The sequence below is a fragment of the Pelodiscus sinensis genome, chromosome 2 (genome assembly GCF_052426305.1).
Source record: "Pelodiscus sinensis isolate ZL-2025 chromosome 2, ASM5242630v1, whole genome shotgun sequence".
NCBI classification, from domain to species: domain Eukaryota; kingdom Metazoa; phylum Chordata; order Testudines; family Trionychidae; genus Pelodiscus; species Pelodiscus sinensis.
The window spans coordinates 224884765-224905923 of record NC_143053.1 but is presented as its reverse complement, the minus strand read 5'-3'; the positions used below and the strand labels follow the sequence as shown (position 1 = coordinate 224905923).

At 43.7% G+C, this 21159-nt stretch overlaps 1 protein-coding gene across 8 annotated transcripts in view; it reads right to left on the bottom strand.

The window, feature by feature from the left end:
- The window catches only part of MLLT10 (MLLT10 histone lysine methyltransferase DOT1L cofactor), a 305775-nt gene that overhangs the window by 195089 nt on the left and 89527 nt on the right, over positions 1-21159 (bottom strand). For all 8 annotated transcript variants that reach the window (XM_075922496.2, XM_075922495.2, XM_075922498.2 and 5 more), the window contains one exon: positions 8653-8756. In XM_075922496.2, the coding sequence (XP_075778611.1) occupies positions 8653-8756 (104 nt within the window). The remainder of the gene's footprint in view (positions 1-8652; positions 8757-21159) is intronic.

The window sequence follows — 21159 nt, the reverse complement described above, 5'->3', positions numbered from 1 at the left end:
CATTTTCATAATTTGTTGTGGTTTTGAATAAACGCTTCACAAGTTATCCTTTGATACTTGAGACTTCTCAAAGTAAAGTTTCAGCAAGCTAAAGTATTACTTAACATACAGTAACTGGTTCTTCAAGATGTATAGTTCCTATCTTTGTATCAGCGGGGATGCACATGTGCGCCATGCATTTGAAAACAGAAGAAACTTGCAGACCTGTTGATTCATGCCTGTGACTCTTTCCTTTCCTCCCACTCCAAAGCGAGAGAATAAGGAACACTGCTGACCAACTCTTTTCTCCAGTACCTCTCTAACGCAAATAAAAAGATAGTTACCTATTTCTGTAACTGGTGTTCTTCAAAATATGTTGCTTATGTCCATTCAATGTAAGTGTTTGTGCTGGCTTGCTGACTGATGGCATAATGGGATGTAAACATGAGCACTGAGGACCATGTTGCCGCCTTGCAGATGTCTTGAATAGAGACGTGGACCAGGAAAGCTGCTGAAGAGGCTTATGAGCTGAGAGAATGAGCCCTCACTAGTGGGGGTGGCTGAATCCCTGCCGGTTCGTAGCACATCTGATACAGAAGATGTTCCACTTGGAAATCATCTGGGATGATGCCGGAAGACCTTTCATACGGTCAGCATAGGCCAAAAACAGCTGTGAGGATTTATGAAAGGGCTTCATTCTCAAGGCAAGCACCCTCCCTAATTGTCAAGGTGTATAGGCGTCTTTATTCACAGGTTTGCTGTTGCTTGGGTTAGATGCCCCTATCCTTTATTGTCCGTGGAAGAAAGGATCTGCAGCTCCGACACTTGTCCAAAATGTGGGCTTCACCGAGGCAGCAAAGGCAATCAGCATGCAGTAAAAGCCTAGGACAAGTAGCACAGGCCTTAAAGCCAGAGGGTGCACAGCTTTGATTGGAGTAATGAAAGGGACATGGTGGAACATGATCTGAACACTGTCATGGAAGGAAAACAATATGTCTGGGCCCCCTGGAAGCAATTGGGATCAGCAACACTTCTTACTACTTGTTCTTTCTTAGAGACCAAGGTAAGAATGAAATGGGTGGGAAGGCATGTTATTTGTCCTAACCATGGAACTAGAAACTTGTCTCCTCTGGAGACCTGACCTTGAGCACCCTGAACAGTGGACTGGGCATTTTTTGTTCTCCAGAGATGCAACGATATTACAACACAGGGATCACAAATGCAAAAATGTTCTGAACCACCAAATGAGGTTATTTACCTCAATAGTAACTGATGTTCTTTGAGATGAGTGTCCCCGTGGGTGCTTCACATTAGGTCGGTGCGCTGCCCGAGCCTCAAAGCAGAGATTTCATAGCAGTGTCCCCGGGGCCACGTTTAGATTTATTATTATTATTGCCCCTTTAGAATATAATGTATTAGGTCATGTAACTTAGAACTGTTAAGAATATAATCCTATGTAGCCAGAAACAGCCCCCCCCCCCCCCCCCCCGTGCTCCAGGGCATGCTCAAGCTTGTGCAAGGGGCTGCTTAAAATTGACATTGCGGAGATACATTGTAACAATGCATTGTCAAGCCACTAACTCTGCTATGGGAGCCAAGCCCTGTAATTGACTAAGGGCATTGTTACATAATTAACGCCTGTTCTCTTTAAAACATTGTAACTTTATTCAGCACTCAGAGAATGTTTTAAGCAATACCACCCAGAAACTTTTGTAACTACAACTTTTATTATTATACAAAATACTGTATGAATGTATGAGAGAGTGCTTGGACGATGAATGAATGGTTCTGAGAGGTGCCAGCCTGAGAATACAGCAACAAAGGGCTGAAGAAGGCGTCAGGTGCCAGTGCAACCAAAAGGTGTCAAGTGGAGAAAACCTAGTACTGGAGGTCCACCCGATGAGATCACTGACGAGCACCTGGCACCCACCCTGAAAACATCAGCATGATGCAGCAATTTCCATAGACTGGCATAGGAAAAAATTCCTATAAGAACTGGACTAAAAAACTATGGAATCAGAGTTCAAGGTCCTGCTGCCAGCCTACCAGGAGCTTCAGACGCGCATCTGATCAGAACTTCGCTCCCCACTACCATCACTTGTGTACAGAGTACCTGGCCAGTATTCTGTCACAAGCAACTTCCAGGCTGGTAACTATAACAAATACACAGAACCTGAATGAATGGATGAATGAATGTTTATATGTATAAGGGTTAAGTAGTTAAACAACGTTGTTTGCTTCTCTCTTTTCTTTATTTTTTTATTATTATCTTTACAATAAATGTGGCTTTTTGCCTTACCCTCCTCATAAGATCCTGCTTGCTTTTATTTGATATAACATAGGGACTTCAGATCTGGCAAAAACTGCAGAAAAAACTGCCTTAGCCAGTTTCAGTTTGGAAATATGTCCCTGCATAAGCGCATAGTGCTTTGCAAAAATGTGGTCGAAGGACCATGTGGCAGCTCCACAGATGTCTTTTCTGGGTACTTTACATAAGGAATGCTACCGAGGTAGCCATGGCTCTGGTTGAGTGTGCCCTTATGCTCTCTGGAGGGAGCACGTCTGACTGTGCATAGCAAAGCTTCATGCAATCCGAGATCCAGAGGGAGAGGTCTTTGTGATGAGATGGCCTGGCCCTTATTGTGGTTTGCTATTGAAAGAAATAGTCTGCAAGATGCTAGGAATGGTCTTGTTCAACTGTAGGTAAAAAGAAAGCACTCTGCACAGGTCAAGAGTATACATTTTCATCTCGAAAGAGTTGGCTCTGGTTTGGGAAAGGAGGTAGGAAGATGTATTGTCTGGTTGATATGGAAGGATGAGTATACTTTGGGGAGGAATTTGGGGTGGGTACGAAAAAGTGACCTCGTCTTTAAAAAAGGTGGTATATTGAGGATCCGCCATTAGGGCCACGATCTCTCCTACCCTATGGACGAGTTGTTTATCTTGGAGTGGAATGCAGTAATGGCCGCAAGGTGAACTTTAATGGAGCTTATTGTGAGGCCCGCTTGTGTAAGGTGCAGAACATAGTCAAGGATGAAAGGTAAGGGGGGTGTTGAAGGAACCAGCTGGTGACAAGCACACCATGCCAAGAATCTTTTCCGTTTTTGAACGTAAGTCTTGCGGGTGCTCTGCACCCTACTGTGTAGATGAGGGGTCCCCAACATGGTGCCCACCGGGGCATTTATGTGCGCCCAAGCCTGTGTTTTGAAACAGTGGTCTCCCAAGTGGGGTACACGAGACGATCGGAGGGAGCACATGGGGAGACACTGGTTCGCAAGACATCCAAGGGAGCGCATGCGCAGCGAACACACCGGGCATGAGCTCCCTCGGATGTCTTGTAAACAGGGCACCTCCCCTCTCACCTGCTGCGCAGCAGCATGTGCTCCCTCCAATTGTCTCTCGCACCCCATCTGTGCAACAGATGAGAGGGGAAATGCCAGGTTCACAATACATCCGAGGGAGCGCATGCGCGGCGTGTTCAAATGCCGGCGCAACAGCTGACAGGGGAGATGCCCAGCATGCCGTGACATCACGGCCCAGCTACAGGCCCAGCATGTGGTCTGGGGCACGGAAGCAGCTGGGGCAGAGCCCGATCACAGACTCAAACTGGAAGGCAGAAAGTGGGGGTATGGGAAAAATACGGGGAAAGGGCGGGAGAGGAAGGGGCTTGTGCTGAGGGGAGGGGGGAAGGTCAGGAGAAGAAAGGGGAAGGCACCAATGGACAGCGTGGAGGAGAGACAAATGCCAGGAGGCCAAGTGGAGACAATGAGGAAAAGGGCAGGAGGGGAGGTGTCAGTGGGAGGAGGCACAGGATGATACTGGGAGAGGAGAGGGTAAGGGCATTGGGGGCTAGAGAGGGAAAGGGAAGGTGCTGGGAGAAGGCTTGAAAAAAGGGGTGGGCATGAGGAAGGCGGGGATGGAGCAAATCATGCGTGAGGGCACAGGGGCATGAGGAGAACGGGGGCAGATGGTGGTGAGGGGATGGGCATCAGGGAAAAAGAGGGCAAAAGGGGCAGGGGCAGTGAGAGGCACCAGGAGAGTGCAGGGCTAAGGGAAGGTGCAGGTGTCAGGGGATTCTGGGGGTGAAGCAGAAGGGCAGACACCTGCAGGGGAAGGACGAGCATCAGAGGAGAGAGGCAGGGCATGCGTGTAGAAGGAGGCGTTAGGAGAGTGGGTAGCTCACATGATCAGAGTGGGGCTACTGGAGGAGTGGGCACAGGGGGGAGAGAAGGGCTGGTGGAGGTGGGCAGGTCTCAGGAGGGCTGAGGGCAGTGAGAAGGGCAGGAGTCAGGACAGCAGAGGAGGGTAAGAGGTTGGGGGGGCAGCAGGCACCGGGGAGCTGATGGAGCAAGGATAGGAAACATGGCAGCAGATGGTGGGGACATGGTGGGGATGGGGAAGTGAGATTTAAAGGTGCCATAATGTTTGGGGGGGGGGGTAGGGGAGAAGGGTGCTTTTTGTGCTCAACATTTGGACATCCCTCCCCTTTTTATTAATGCAGAATTTTGTTTAAAAATGAATTGCAATATAATTAAAATAAAAATTATCCAACTAAATTAAAGTGTCTACCAAATTTAACCAATTCACATTTAATATGAAAATAGCCTTCAATTTGCACATTTGACGGCTTTTTTATATTTTTTTTCTCCAAAGGGGGGGGGGGGAATAATTGCTGAATAATTTAATTAATACCTTTACATGTAAAATTACCTTTTTTATCTTATGGAGTCATATATTATGTAAAATTAAATATAATGTTTTTCATATTATTTAATGTACATCTACAAAATAAGTCTTGAAAAACTGTTGGCACCCACCACACTCTTCTGAAAACATGAATGGGATATTGGCCACAAAAAGATTGGGGACCACTGGTGTAGAAGAACCATTTGTACTTGCTGAGAGCAGGTCAACTCTAGGACAGAGAACCATCCAGGAGCCATGCCTTCAGGTGTAGTAAGTGGAGGTTTGGATGGGCATCTTTGGAGCCCGGGTGAAGAAGGAGATCCATGATACAACCTAAGTGGATTGGTGGGGCACAGGACATCGCCGCTACGAAGGGAAACCATAGCTCTCGTGGCCATGTTGGTGCTATGAGATGAGCCCTGTCCCTCCTTATCTTGTGAACTACCCTGTTCAATAAGGGTACTGAAGGAAATGCGTAGAATATGTGATACTTGCCTAACCCTGCCCTGAAACAGAATAAGGAGCACTGACTGTTGGACTGCGTTGCAAACAGGTCTGTGGTAGAGTGACCCCATCGGTGGAAGATGTCCAACAATATGTGCAGGTTCATTTACCACTCGTGTTCGACCAGGAGGGCTCTGCTGAGTGCATCTGCCATTGTATTCAGGGCACCTGGAAGAGACACTGCAGTGATAACTGTGTTGTATTTCAGGCACCAGTTCCAAAGTTCTTTGAGGTCTGTGCAGAGTACAGAAGATCGGGCTATGCCCTGACAATTTATGTAAAACATTGCTGTGATATTGTCTGTGTACAGTCTAATGAGTCTGTGGGCGATAAAAGGGAGGAATTTGACGTATGCATTCCTGACTGCCCGCAGTTCTAGAACATTTAGGTGCAAGTTGGACCACAGGCCCTGACAGGTATGACAACATAGATGGGCATCCCATCCTCTATGAGATACATCTGTCGTCATGGAGACGGATGGTTCTGATAGGTGGAAGGTGACTCTGGAACGCAGGTTCCAAGGGCTCGGCCACCAGTGTAAGGATTCCTTTACTATCCCTGGAAAAGCAAGGGATTTGAATACCAGATGGACATTGGGTTTGTACACCTGTCCCAGCCAGCTCTGTAAGCATCTCATGTGTAGACGAGCGTTGCCGACTATGGAACTGCATGCTGCCATATGCCCCAACAGCCGAAGGCATTCAAGTGCTGTTGTACAGGATCTGAATCGTAAGGTATTTATCAAGGCTACAATTTTTTGAAAACAGTCTGTAGATAGGCATGTGGTGGCCATTGTCAAATCAAGGCATGCTCCTATAAACTGTATTTTTTGTGTAGGAAAGAGTGTCGATTTGGCTTCGTTCACCTGAAGACCCAGGTATCAGAATAGGTGTCTTGTGATTGACAGAAAATGGCAGGAATCATTGTGTGAGCACGACTTGAGGAGGCAGTCACCTAGGTAAGGAAATATAACAACACTTTGTTTCCTCAGGTACGCTGTGACAACTGCCAGCACCCTTGAGAAGGCCCTTGGGGCCGTAGAGAGAATGTCTGTCAACTTGAATGTCCTGGTAAATGCACTGCTAAGAGGATGACCTGGTGGCAAATACATTAATTCTGAAGATTGAAAGATTACAAAGAAGGTAGGACGTTGCTCCCCCTTGTTTGTCAATCCAGAACACTGTTCTAAGGTGGTCCAGCATGATTTGGACTTGCAGAGTTCGAATAAATAGTAGCTCCATAAGATTTGTGTTCAACTGGAATTGCTGGGGAGTCCATGTACTTTTTGTTAAATATTCATTCAGAGGGGCTTCTCACCCTATTAAGGAATATCATCTGGGATCAGTGTCTTTGTATGTGGAAGAGGATCAAAGAGTCTCCTCTCCTCCCCACATACAACCAACTTCATTTTCCTCCCACCATGAGAGACACTTATCCTCAGAACAAAAGATGGGGAGTCAAAACTAATTTGACAAGCTAGTATTTGCCCAGCATATACCCTATCCATATCCAACTCTACAGACACAATGGCAAAATTTCGTGAAGGGTATCGTGTAAGTACATGAAGCCATGTGACCTAGAAGGATTAATCAGGTGTGAACTGACATCTATGGACTTAGCTGAAACTAACAGACAAGGTACATCTGAGCTGAGACCAGTAAGCTACGACACTGATAAATTCCAGTGTTCCCACAATAATATAGTTCCCATTTATAAAAAGGGAAATAAGAACAACCCAGGAAACTACAGACCAGTTAGTTCAACTTCTGTGCCAGGGAAGATAATGGAGCAAGTAATTAAGGAAATCTTCTGTAAGCAATTGGAAGGTGGCAAGATGATAGGGAACAGCCAGTATGGATTTGTAAAGAACAAATCATGTCAAAACAATCTGATTGCTTTCTTTGGTAGGATAACGAGTCTTGTGGATAAGGGAGAAGCGGTGAATGTGGTATACCTAGACTTTAATAAGGCGTTTGATACGGTCTCACATGATATTCTTATAAATAAACTAGGCAAATACAACTTAGATGGGGCTACTACAAGGTGGGTGCATAATTGGCTGGATAACCATACTCAGAGAGTAGTTATTAATGGTTCACAATCCTGCTGGAAAGGTATAACAAGTGGGGTTCTGCAGGGGTCTGTTTTGGGACCAGCTCTGTTCAATATTTTCATCAACAATTTAAATATTGGCACAGAAAGTATGCTTATTAAGTTTGCAGATGATACTAAGCTGGGAGGGGTTGCGACTGCTCTGGAGGATAGGGTCATAATTCAAAATGATCTGGACAAATTGGAGAAATGGTCTGAGGTAAACAGGATGAAGTTTAATAAAGACAAATGCAAAGTGCTCCACTTAGGAAGAAACAATCCGTTTCACACATAAAGAATGGGAAGCGACTGTCTAGGAAGGAGTACGGCAGAAAGCCATCTAGGGGTTATAGTGGACCACAAGCTGACTATGAGTCCGCAGTGTGATGCTGTTGCAAAAAAAGCAAACATGGTTCTGGGATGCATTAACAGGTGTGTTGTGAGCAAGACATGAGAAGTCATTCTTCCACTCTACTCTGCGCTAGTTAGGCCTCAGTTGGAGTCTTGTGTCCAGTTCTGGCACCACATTTCAAGAAAGATGTGGAGAAATTGGAAAGGTTCCAGAGAAGAGCAACAAGAATGATTAAAGGTCTAGAGAACATGACCTATGAAGGAAGGCTGAAAGAATTGGGTTTGTTTAGTTTAGAAAAGAAAAGATTGAGGGGGGACATGATAGCAGTTTTCAGGTATCTAAAAGGGTGTCATAAGGAGGAGGGAGAAAACTTGTTCATCTTGGCCTCTGAGGGTAGGACAAAAAGCAATGGGCTTAAACTGCAGCAAGGGAGGTTTAGGTTGGATATTAGGAAAAAGTTCCTAACTGTCAGGGTAGTCAAACACTGAAATAAATTTCCCAGGGAGGTTGTGGAATCTCCATCTGTGGAGATATTTAAGAGTAGGTTAGATAAATGTCTATCAGGGATGGTCTAGACAGCATTTGGTCCTGCCATGAGGCCAGGGGACTGGACTCGATGACCTCTTGAGGTCCCTTCCAGTCCTAGTATTCTATGATTCTATGAATAAAATGTAAAGTCTGTGGAAATTAAAATAGACTTGTGTTTAGCTGAAATCCCTATGAATGAAGAATATTGCTATCTGTACCTCCTGAACTAAGTATTGCATCATTTCTAGCATCCTATAAAACACAGGTTGATCCTGGCCACTAAAATGTGTTTATGGCATGTAATGTTTCCCTATTAAATTTTTCATATTTAGCGATGAAAAAATGGCATTTATTTCAATGAGAAACAATCCAGCATTAAGCCTGGCCTCTCAGATGCCACAGTATTCAGTGCCTCAGAAATTCCAGGAATAAACTGTTCATTTTGGTACTGCGTTCTCCAGTTTTCTTTAAAAACAAGAATTCTGGCACATTACATAATAATATACACTTACCATGTTACATGGAAAGCTTGTCGACATCCATGTTTGTTACATGTCATGCAAGCACCAGTTGCTGCTTTGCTTTCTCTGCCTTGTTCATCACAAATATAGCATGTCTATTAAAGAAAAGAAAAGTATTAACATATCATATAAAGTACCCAAAGTATTTTTGTGTTACTCAAAGGAAGCATTTTATATCGTGTGCTAGAAAGACCAACTGATTTTCTCAATCTTGTATTCAGGCTTACTTGAGGACTCCTTTACACAGCCTAATCACAATTTTCCAAGGCAGATTACTATATACACTGTTTAGGATTTGCACGGCACTTTACCTGTCCTAAGTACTGTACAAACATTAAATTAACCAAGTCTATACACTACCTCTATATTATCCTAATTCAGTATTATCCCAACTTTAACTACGGGGACTACTGAGGCACAGAAATTAAGCAACTTGTCTTAACAGATAATAGGCAAAGACTAACACATGATTAGAACTCAAGATTTTCTGAATATCCTATGCTTGTGTTCATTCAGGATGTTAACTCTTGGGTCTTTGTGTAAACATGTAAACCACTTGAAATTTTAGTGGTTACAAGGTTTACACATGGGAGGGCAGGTAGGAGCTAGTGTTCGCAGGAGAAGCCATCTTATAAGCCAGCTCCCCGCACGTGCCAGCTCCTGCATGTGCCCACCGCTGCCTTTGTGGAAGGCAGCAAGGAAGGCAGGTGGCTCCATGCACCTGACACACATGGAGAACTAGTTTAAAAACCGACTCCCTGCCCATGCCGGCTCCCGCCTGACCCATGCGCGCTGCTGCCACTGTGGGAGGCAGTGTGAAGCAGTGGGGACAAGCAGCTCCACAGGAGCCTGCACACGCCTGATACAGAGACAGTAAGGGGAGGGGAATGAAGGTAGGATTAACTATGTTGAAGTTTATCAGTAAATTGTGTGGTCGACTACCTTTTGACATCCCTAGTGATCATTCATTCAAATCATTCTCATATGTTTGCGTATATGTATAATTATTGGTAGCAGAATTGTGGTAGCACTTAGAAATTACAACCAGTATCAGTATCTAGGTACTGTCTATACATGTAGATAGCCTAATTCATGTCCAAAAGAGCTTCCTGTTTAAAGATAAAATGTAAAACACTTGTAATGCATTCTGACGTACTAGCAGTGCTTTTTTTGTGATGGTACTGCCCGGTACTCAGTACTGGCACCTTCTGACACAGTACCAGCACCTCTAGTCAGAGCTCAACAACTTTTCCCCTAGAGTACTGGCACTTTTTTTTTTTTTAAACCAAAAAAAGTGCTGCATACAAGTGGAAATAATTTTCGGAAAGTCTCACAAGTCTCCAAGACTACCTGGGAATCAGAGACCTTTGACCAAGTTTAATAAAGGTATTAAACACTGTTTTTATTTAAATATGAATCTAACAGCACAGCTTTACAACCACCTGGATAGAAACTAGTCTAGCTGGAACTGTATTTAAAGTGAGTTTAATTCAGCATCCTAAACACATATCAAAAACCAACGAAATATTCAGATTTAAAGCAGATTTCTAAAAATGTCATTACAAAATCTCACCAAATGCACTGTAATTACAGAGACCCATAACAATGTATTGAATTTTGCAAATCAAGTGAATAATCAAAAAGAACAAAAATAATCCATCAAAATGTATTTCATTATTTGATAAGTGTATTTGCAATTGTAATTATAAATACTCACCTCGCACTGGGATGTTTCAGCATTGAAGGCACGTCCTCAGGGTGGCAGATTGAAGAAGCCCTCCATGGAGTGATCCCGAGGGGTAGCACCAAATAATATGGAATAAGGTGCTGGGGACCAACAGTACCTAGGAGAAGGGAAACTCTGACTCCAAACCAGGGCAGACTGAGCTCGCTAAGCCTTTTTAGGCGCATCAGAGAAGGTAACTCCAATCTCAAACCTGCGCTCTCTCTCCCTCCAGTGTACATGTCATAGTTTCTGTGCCTGTGCACAATTGTCGGAGTAAGAAGAGAGAGTGGGGTTGGAACTCACAAGCCTGCCTCACTTAAATCCAAGAGACCATGTCAATAATGTCAAGGGTGATTTGCAGTGCTGTATGGGCAGCTGTGTAGCCTTCCTGCACCACGGCTTTCAAGATTTGTCTCTTAGCGTCAGGCTAGTACTCCATGAGGGTGACAAGCTTGGAGTAATTGTCGAAATCATAATTGGCAAGTTGAGACACATAATTAGCCATCCTAAGCGTTGCCATGGGAGAAGAATAGACTTTTCTGCCCAACAAGTCCAGGAGTTTGGCATCCTTATCAAGATCTGCATTCCTGCCTTGCGCTGTCTTTGACCTTTGTTGTGCCGCATCCATAACTATGGAATTTGGCTGAGGAGGCGTAAATAAGAATTCTGTGTCTTTAGTGGCAACAAAATATTTCTTGTCTGCATGCTTATTGGTAGGTAGCGCAGAAGCTGGAGTTTGCCAGATATCATTGACAATTTCCAGGATGGCTTCGTCGACAGGTAGAGCCAATTTAAATTTCTAGGACTGCTGTAAATTTTTCAGGAGACGGTGTTGCTTCTGTGGCTTATCTGTTGTGTGTAGTTCCTGAGATTGGGCTACCCTTTTCAACAGCTCCTGGAACTGCTTCTAATCGTCTGCAGGAAAAGAGTCGCCCTGAAAAATTGCATTGTCCAGTGAGAAGGACAATTGATCTCTGGGGGAGTACATGTGCTGTTGCTCTCGAGTAGGGACTGTCATCCCCCTCATGGTGGCTAGAAGTATAGGGTGCAGCACCCGTGGGTGTCGGAGGAGCTTGTTGAGGAAGCGGAATGCTCCAAGCCAAATGGTATGGTGATTGGGATTGAGCTGGTCTGGGTGATCTGGATGGTGAGTGCACTGTACTACACGAGACTAGACATTCACGGTAGTAATAAGTGTAACACTGGATACGATGGTGATAATCGTCAGGGGAATGCCTTGGAGAATAGGAGCCTGCTCTCCTGTAGTAGTGAGAATACCGTAAGGGAGTTGGAGACACCAGTGACCCGGATTGCACTGTGTAGTACGAGGGTGAACGAGAGCGATAGGACCTGTAATGACGTGGAGGGGCGCGGGACCAACGTGGGGATGTGAAATGTCCTCGTGGAGGTGAGATGTAGTGAGTATGGCAGTGATTTCCTGAGCTATGGGGAGGTGGAGGAGAAGGCTCTGGAGAAAAAACAGCCATCTCAGGCTGGGCGTTGGTGTGCGCACGTGACTTGTTTTCCGTTGTGCCTTAGTTGGTACTGTGGAGGCATGCGAAGAAGGCGGAGCTGTGACTACGGGGCTATTAGGTGCGGAGTCAAAGGATCTCGGTTCCAACCCCTGTCGGCATCAAGGTGGAGTTAGCGGTGCCGGTGTGGGTAATGCCACCGCTGGTAGTAAAGCTGGACCTGGTGCAGACGAGGCCGGTGCCGATGGAGAAAGAGGCGGTGCCATCCGCTTCAGTGCCGGGGTCTCCAATCTTGGAGTGGCACGTGGTTGAATCGGTGGTCGCCACTGCAGATTCAGGTCGTGGTGCCTTGCATGCTGCCAGCACCAGCATAGATGTAATAGTGAGACTCGGCGCGGAGGTACTACGGCCTTTAGATGCCTTGACTGCCGCATGCTTGGGCATCAACCCAGACATGCTTCAGTGCGTCTCCTGCACTAACACTCCTGGCGGGAGCAGAGCTCTTCTTGTCATGTGACTTACGCGCCACAGCAGTTTCATCCGTTGACCGGTCTGCTGACGCCGGCTGTAATGCCTTGTTAAACAACAGCATTTTTAGCTGCATTTCCCTGTCCCGCCTTGCGCGGGCCTTTAGTTTTAAACAATGTGCACACTTTTGGGGGATGTGGCCTTCCCCCAAGCACTTTATACAACAGGAATGGCCATCCGATGCCAGCATGGCGTCCCAACATGAGGCACACTTTTTAAACACAGGGGATCTGGGCATGATGCCAGCAAAGTCTGGTACAGACTCTATGAAGTTAGTCATGAGACTGAAGAACTATGTATATAAGAACTATTCTTTTTTTCCTTTTTTTTTTTTTTTAAACTGGAACGAAGTGAACTAACTAAACTATAAGGACGGGGGCAAACTGGGACAACAAACAAACTTTCTACTCTCTAACAGCTTTTCTATTTTTCTCCTCAGGACGGAGGAAGGAGCTCATCCCAACTCCATCTGCAGCCGTGGATGGTTAGGAGGAACTGGCAGGCCAGACCGTGCGTTGCAGAAAGGGCGAGAACGGCACAAGATGGTGTCTCTGCATGCGCGCTCCGGGGGGTGGGGGTGCTAATGAAAACTCTCCAGACTGGGACGAGCCCAACACCTTTAGTGGAGCACTCATGGGGACACTACTCAACGAAGAACGGATAGTGCTAAAATCTTTGACCGCTGGGCTGAACATTTCCACAAAGTATTGAATAAGACCTTGACTTTTGACAGCAGCCTTCTTGAAGAGTTTTCTCAGTGGGCTAATGATTTACAGCTGGATATACCACCAACTCTCGATGAGGTACAAAAAGCTGTTAAACAGATAAAATCTGGAAAGGCACCTGGCAGTGATGCAATTCCATCAGAAATTTATAAAGCTGCTGGTGGCCAGCTGATGTACCATCTCACCCATTTACTTAGCACCATTTAGGAAAAGGAGCTAGTCCCCCAGGACTTCAAAGATGCCTTGATTGTACATATATATAAGAGGAAAGGTAACCATGCATCTTGTGATGACCATCGGGGCATCTCTCTGCTCTCTATAGCTGGTAAGATCCTGGCCTGCATCCTTTACAATCAATTCTCACTACATGTGTTTAAAAATGGTATTATCCCTGAAAGCGGATTTCGTCCCGGTTGAGACACTGCTGATATGATATTTACAGCAGAAGGATATAAGAGAAATGTAGAAAGCAACATCAGGACCTCTATCTGATTTTCATCTACTTGACCAAGATGTTCGACACGGTCAACAGAAATGGGCTCTGGAAAATACTTGGATGAATTGGTTATTCTGAAGAATTTATCAACATTGTTTGGTCTCTCCACAATGGCATGCTTGGTCGCGTCCTTGACAATGGAGACACATCAGCACCTTTTGAAATATCAAATGGTACAAAGCAAGGATATGTCCTTGCTCCTATCCTGTTCAACATCTACTTTTCAATGATGCTATTAGCTGCTTTTAAAGACTGCACGTTGGGCATACTTATTCAGTTTCGAACAGATGGCAGTATTTTCAGTCTCCGGAGACTCCAGGCTCGCACTGAAGTGGCTACTACAACTATTTATGACCTTCTGTCTGCCGATTACTGTGCATTGCTGGCTCATTCAGTTAAGGATGCACAGGAGCTTTTTGATCACTTTGTTACTTCTGCTCACCGTTTTGGACTTTCAGTGAGCCTCAAGAAGACAGAAGTTATGCCTCAGCCTGTCTAGAAAGAGCCCAGCACACCAGTGATTACGGCTGCTGGTACAGTACTTAAGGCTGTCATCAAGTTCTGCTACCTGGGAAGTCTACTGTCCCCTAGCATAAATGTGGATCATGACATATCTGCTCGACTAGCCAAAGCCAGCACTGCCTTTGGAAAACTGACCAAACGCCTATGGAATGACCATGGTATTAAACTCCATACCAAGATAGTGGTTTATCAGGCAGTTGTCCTGAATGTCCTGCTGTATGACTCGGAGTCATGGACAATATATTGTCTCCATGTTTTGAAGCTCGATCAGTTCCATATGCTTGTCTGAGGAAGATTGCCCATGTGAACAGATGGGACAAAATTCCTAATATGGAGGTTCTTAAGCTGTATTGTGTCATGGGCATGGAAGAAATGCTTATGAACAGACAGTTTCGCTGGATTGGTCATGTTATGAGGATGGATGATACACAGATACCAAAAGATGGTCTTCTATGCCCAGCTTGCTCATGGAAAGCGCTCTATCGGTGGTCAATATAAGTGCTAGAAAGACATCTTAAAAGCCAATATGAAGTCATGCGGCATATCTCCCAATGATCTCGAATCTCTAGTTTAGGTTAGATTGTCCTGGCGACAAACCATTGTACTGGCTCTTAACTGCTTTGAGAGTCAGCATACGCAGGCATTGTAGGAAAAGCGGAGGATTTGAAAAGAGAATATAGCACCTGCAGTTGGTGGCTTTTTATGTGACATCTGTAATCGGCTCTGCCGATCAAGGACTGGTTTAGTTACTCATCAAAGGTGTCATAGAAGATGACATCCGTCAACCAATGGCTCAGTCCAAGAAGATAAATACTCAATATATTAGTACACATATTACTATGTATTTTCTAAAATAATGAAGGCTTTATTACAGTCAACTTCACTATCGTTTCTCCTATTTAAAGCTTTGGTAGGAAATGTGTGAAATAACTGATTTTTTTATAATACAAATTTTAGGCTGTTCTGATTACGGAAGTGCAAATTAAGAGAGATTCTGCTGGCCCTTATTTATAATATAGTTGCAACCTATTGCTAGGACCCTATCAAATTCACAGCCATGCAAATGTACTATAGACTGTGAAATCTGGTCTGCCCACTGTGAAATCTAGTCTTTTACATGCTTTACCCTATACTATACATATTTCACAGTGTTCCTCTAATCGACGGTACTGACCCAAAAGGCAGTTACAGGAGGGTTGCAAGGTTATTTTAAGAGCATCACGGTATTGCTACCCTTACTTCTGCACTGCCTTCAGAACTAAGTGCCATAAGAACACAAGAATGGCCATCCTGGGTCAGACCAAAGGTCCATCCAGCCCAGTATCCTGTCTGCTGATAGTGGACAATGCCAGGTGCCCCAGCGGGAATGAACGGAATAGGTAATGATCAAGCCATCTCTCTCCTGCCATCCATCTCCACCCTCTGACAAACAGAGGCTGGGGACACCATTCCTACCCATCCTGACTAATAGCCATTAATGGACTTCACGTCCATGAATTTATCTAGTTCTCTTTTAAACCCTGTTACAGTCCTAGCCTTCATAACCTCCTCAGGCAAGGAGTTCCACAGGTTGACTGTGCGCTCTGTGAAGAAGAACTTTCTTTTATTTGTTTTAAACCTGCTGCCCATTAATTTAATGGCCCCTAGTTCTTATATTATGGGAACAAATAACTAACTTTTCCTTATTCACTTTTTCCACACTACTCATGATTTTATAGACCTCTATCATATCCCCCGTCTCCTCTTTTCCAAGCTGAAAAGTCCTAGTCTCTTTAATCTCGCCTCATGAGAGACCCGTTCCAAACCCCTAATCATCTTAGTTGTCCTTCTCTGAACCTTTTCTAATGCCAGTATATCTTTTTTTAGATGAGGAGACCACCTCTGTACTCAGTATTCAAGATGTGGGCATACCATGGATTTATATAAAGGCAATGAGATATTCTTAGTTTTATTCTCTATCCCTTTTTTTAATGATTCCTAACATCCTGTTTGATTTTTTTGACTGTCTCTGTACACTCTGTGGACGTCTTCAGAGAACTATCCACGATGACTCCAAGATTTCTTTCCTGATCAGTTGTAGCTAAATTAGCCCCCATCATATGGTATGTATACTTGGGGTTATTTTTTCCAATGTGCATTACTTTACATTTATCCACATTAAATTTCATTTGCCATTTTGTTGTCCAGTCACTTAGTTTGGTGAGATCTTTTTAAAGTTCTTCACAGTCTGATTTGGTCTTAACTATCTTGAGCGGTTTAGTATCGTCTGCAAACTTTGCCACCTCACCGTTTACCCCTTTCTCCAGATCATAGGACTGACCCTTGGGGAACACCACTAGTTACCCCTCTCCATTCTGAAAACTTACCATTTATTCCTACTCTTTGTTTCCTGTCTTTTAACCAGTTCTCAATCCATGAAAGGACCTTCCCTCTTATTCCATGACAACTTAATTTACATAAGAGCCTTTGGTGAGGGACCTTGTCAAAGGCTTTCTGGAAATCTAAGTACACTATATCTACTGGATCCTCCTTGTCCACATGTTTATTGACCCCTCTATATCGGGATCACCTCTATAGAGCCATTTTTAAATAATTGCATTACATTAGCTATCTTCCAGTCGTTGGGTACAGAAGCAGATTTAAAGTCTAGGTTACAAACCATAATTAATAGTTCCACAATTTCACATTTGAGTTCTTTCAGACTCTCAGTGTCCAGAGAGGAGCAGCTGTTGTCCAGGTACCCAGGTCTGAAGGTAGCACCCTAAGAGCATCAGCACAGAAGTTAGGGTGGCAGTACCACACCATGCCACCTTTACTTCTGTGCCGAAGCTGGGTGGCCAGAGAGTAACACCTGTTGACTGAAGGCCCAGCTCTGCAAGCAACAACAGAGACAAAAAAGTATAAATACTATACCATGCCATCTTTACTTTTGTGCTGCTGCTGCTAGCAGCTTTGCCTTCAGGTCTGGGCTCCTGGCCAGCAGCTGCTGTTCTCCAGTGGCCCAGCTCTGAAAGCAGTGCTCCTCCCTCCCCCTACCAGGAATATAAAAGTAAGGGGAGCAGTATTATAACCTTCCTTGTGATAACCCTGTAGCACACCACAAAATTCCTTTTTGGGTCAGGACCCCCGATTTGAGAAACACTGTAAAATCTGTATAGTATAGGGTAAAGCACATAAAAGACCAGATTTCACAGTCTATAGTATATTTGCATGGCTGTGAATTTGGTAGAGTCCTAGCAATAGGTTGCAACTATATTATAAATAAGGGCCAGCAGAATCTCTCTTAATTTGCACCCCTACAATTATAACACTGTGGGAATTTCAGGTTTAAACAGCTGATACTACTATCACCCTGAAATTTACCAAAATGGCCCATACATTTGGTGGGGCCCTACCTATTACATAAACAAATGAAAATGATTCTTAACTAGAAATCCTTCATAGAGGCATCCTCTTATCTGGACCGGCCAAAATTAAAATGTATTACATAAAAACAAAAATGTCAAATGCACACAGGGATACACAAGGCCATTTTGACAAAGGTGTAGACAAGCCCAACATCAGTAAATGGCATTATGACCTGGTGCACAGAGCTAGAGTACCACTCAGGCTTGGCCTGGTTGCCACTCATCTGTGACACAAGGAAGGCCAGGCCAGGCCAAACCCAAATGGCACTGCAAACCTGCATGCTGGATCGCAACATCACTTCGTTCTGGGGCATACTAAAATGTGGACCCAATGCAAAATGCCTCTTTTGGATGGTCTCCACTAGATTTTTAAAAAGCAGAATTTGCTAACATACTAATATCACACCTTAAATTCTAGACTAGACAAGAACTGTTTGAGAGGCCTCAGATCTGGAAACGATTTTACTAATTCCTCATCTCATTCATCTTCTTCCCCCCAGCAGGAGGAGGATGAGAAGAAGCTTTTGTTTGGTATCTATTTTTTAGTATCTCCTTTGTTTACACTATATCATATCTTTACATTAAAGGAAAGAAGAAAAATAACACTAATGCTTACATATGACTTACACTAAAGTGGAGCAAAAGGAAATGAATGGGAAATATGGGAGAAGATATAACGGATATAGAGAGTACAATTTTAAGAAAAAAGTGAGTATAGAAGAGGTGAACATAAAAAAAAGACAGAAAATATACCAACTAAAACAAAATACAACAGATAAAGACACTTAAAGAAATGAAATTATGACTTAAGGATAGAATGGTTTTTATGGTCTTTGGACTAGAATTTCAGATGTGTTATTAGCATACATTAGGTAACCTATGCAAACTAAAATATTTTACAGAATCAAGCACCAATAAAGCCATACACATGGTCCCCACTAGTCTTTCCAAAGGCATAATTAGCTAACACCACACCTTAAATCCCAGTCTAGACAAGAACTATTGGAGAGGCCTCATATCTAAGAATGATTTTATTCATTCATCTCATTCACTTGGTGCCACAGTTCCCTCTAAGCTGCACAACTGTGCACGCGCGCACACGCACACACACACACACACAAAATTTCTACCCCACCCATCTCCTAAGCAGAGCCGTGCAGCAGCAGGACAGGAGACGGGAAGCAGGCAGCTAGCTGCTTGATCAACAAGCCAGAGGAGCTGTGTGGTGGGCTGGATGCCACTCTGACCGGCCGGGGCCAGAGGAACCACGTGGCGGGCGAACGGCCGCCAGGGATTGGGACCATGGATGGGCAAGTTGCTGCCGCTGGGGGTTGGGATTGAAGAGATTCTTCATTACTATTTTTAAAACAGAGAAGGGAAAGATACCAAAAATGAAATGATCAGAGTTGAGAACAAATGCTGGATCTTAAGTCCTCTTGCTGTATATACGGCTGTATCAATGGATCACTGCCCAAGAATTCACACCATAAGCAAGTCTGGAGCTAAGTGCTGTACTGTGTCCTTTATTATAGCCTTCAAGTGTATGAAGTAGTATGTATAGTGAGCTGGAGGAGAGAAGGTAGGACTATTGCAGTTTGCTTTTATCTGTGCCCAGCTCTCCAGATGACTTCCTGTGTGACTTCAGGCAATTTATTGACTACTCCATGCATCAGTTTGTCTGTCTATAGCATAGGGACATTGTGCCTCAAAAGCATCACAGAAGGTTTGGGATGCCTTGTTCACTTAATGTGGGTAAAGTGGCATGAGACTGCCAGCGCAAAGGGGAAACAGTTATCTGCTACACTGAGAGCCTAATATCACCTTAGTAGGACAAGCTATGAGCTTCCTCCCCATCTCCAAAGCACCAAATGTATATCCATGCCACTGCTGCCCTCAGCTTCACACCCTCACACCCCCTTGCCCGGAGCTGCAAGAATGGGGAAGCACAGAGCTCCTCCTTTGGCAGGGGACTTCTCCCATGCGTGGGTGTCACAGTGGTCCACATCCAAACAGTGCACATAACCTCACTGTTGGCACACAAGACAAAACTCACTCCACTTAGAGGGAACACTACCTGGTGCATCAAGATCATTCACACAATACCTGAGATCACTTGCTAGTCCAACTCCCAATGAGTATCACATGACCTTCAATATTTATATATTAAGAAAAAGCAAGGTCACCAGCTAACAATTTTTTTTGCGTTTCAAATGTACTTTGGTTATCAATCCTTTGTTTTGTTTACAACTTACATGAACAGAAAGATTAAGTTCTAGCAAAATCCATAACACTTAAGATCCAGCAACTACTGTATTAATTTACTGCCAAGAATTTCTCTTAGCAGTATTTTAGTTGTTTTTCCATAGTAAAACAAATGATAAAACATCTATTCAATATGGATGCGGGTCCTCTCTATTCCAGACTTTGAATTGCATTTAATTATTGCACATAAACATCATTTAAACTAATGGCCAAATTAAATGGTCACCCTATTTATAACGTGATAAATGACTAATGAACTGTATTATAAACAAGTTTACAAAACAATGCCATATATTAGCTACAAATTCTTAACAAGTTCAGCATAATTCAATTCTTCCTGCACTATCCGTAAGAACTCTGACTATTCAATGCTTAACTATAAGCGTAAAGAGGGCTAAACACATTACACTTCTCCTTTGTTGCCAGGGCTAAAAGTCTACTCTCAAGACAAACATCCCTAGCACTCAGTTCTGTTCTCTTGGTACTGTAGACGAGACACAAAGGATTAAAGTTCCCTTCATGTGGTACTAGCCCAGTACTTTGCAAAGTCAGTTCAAGAGGCCACATATTACTATGAACTCTCCCTAACCCCAAATAAGATTTTAGATGCCTGAATTGTAGCAACCTATGTATGCACCATGAGCATCCAAAAGAGCGTCAGTCATTTCTTAGTACTGATAAAGGAAGAAGGAGCTTAAAACTTTCCTCCATCTCTGGGCCTCCAGTGAGCGAGGTGATGACAATAAACAAACTGATAAAGTGGGACAAAGTTCCCAGTTAAACAAGGATGCTATGCTTGGAGCAAAACATAAATTTCAGAGGCTTTTTCCATTATAGGATTTTTCCAATAAACACTGTGAATTACTATGTTTGCTTATATTCTGAAAGAGATTTTTAATATCTCTGGAAAAAATTCCAAGTTTGAGGGAAGAAATAAAAACTGTAAATAAAAATCAGCTTTAAAATGTTTTCTTTTGAACAGTGCACAGATCATAGTTATGATGTATACCACCAGAAGCACCCATGCATCCACAAAAGTTACTCTTTGCAAGCTGTGATAATTTCTCACTTGATTACAGAATGTAATCATTCATTTTAAATAAAGTTTTTAATTCTTACAGTTATACAGCCTTTTAAAACTAGACTGTTAGCATGAAACAATAGCTAAAGCCACGGTTCTCAAACTGTGGGTCCCAACCCCCCAAGGGGTCGCAAGCAAGTTAGAGGGGGGGTCGCGGTATCACAAAATTTGAGAATCCCTGAGATAAAGAACTATGACTTACCACTATTAACCAATAGGTCTTAACTCTAAAGTGCAATACTGACCATTTTAGGAAAAATATTCAGCCAATACACTTAT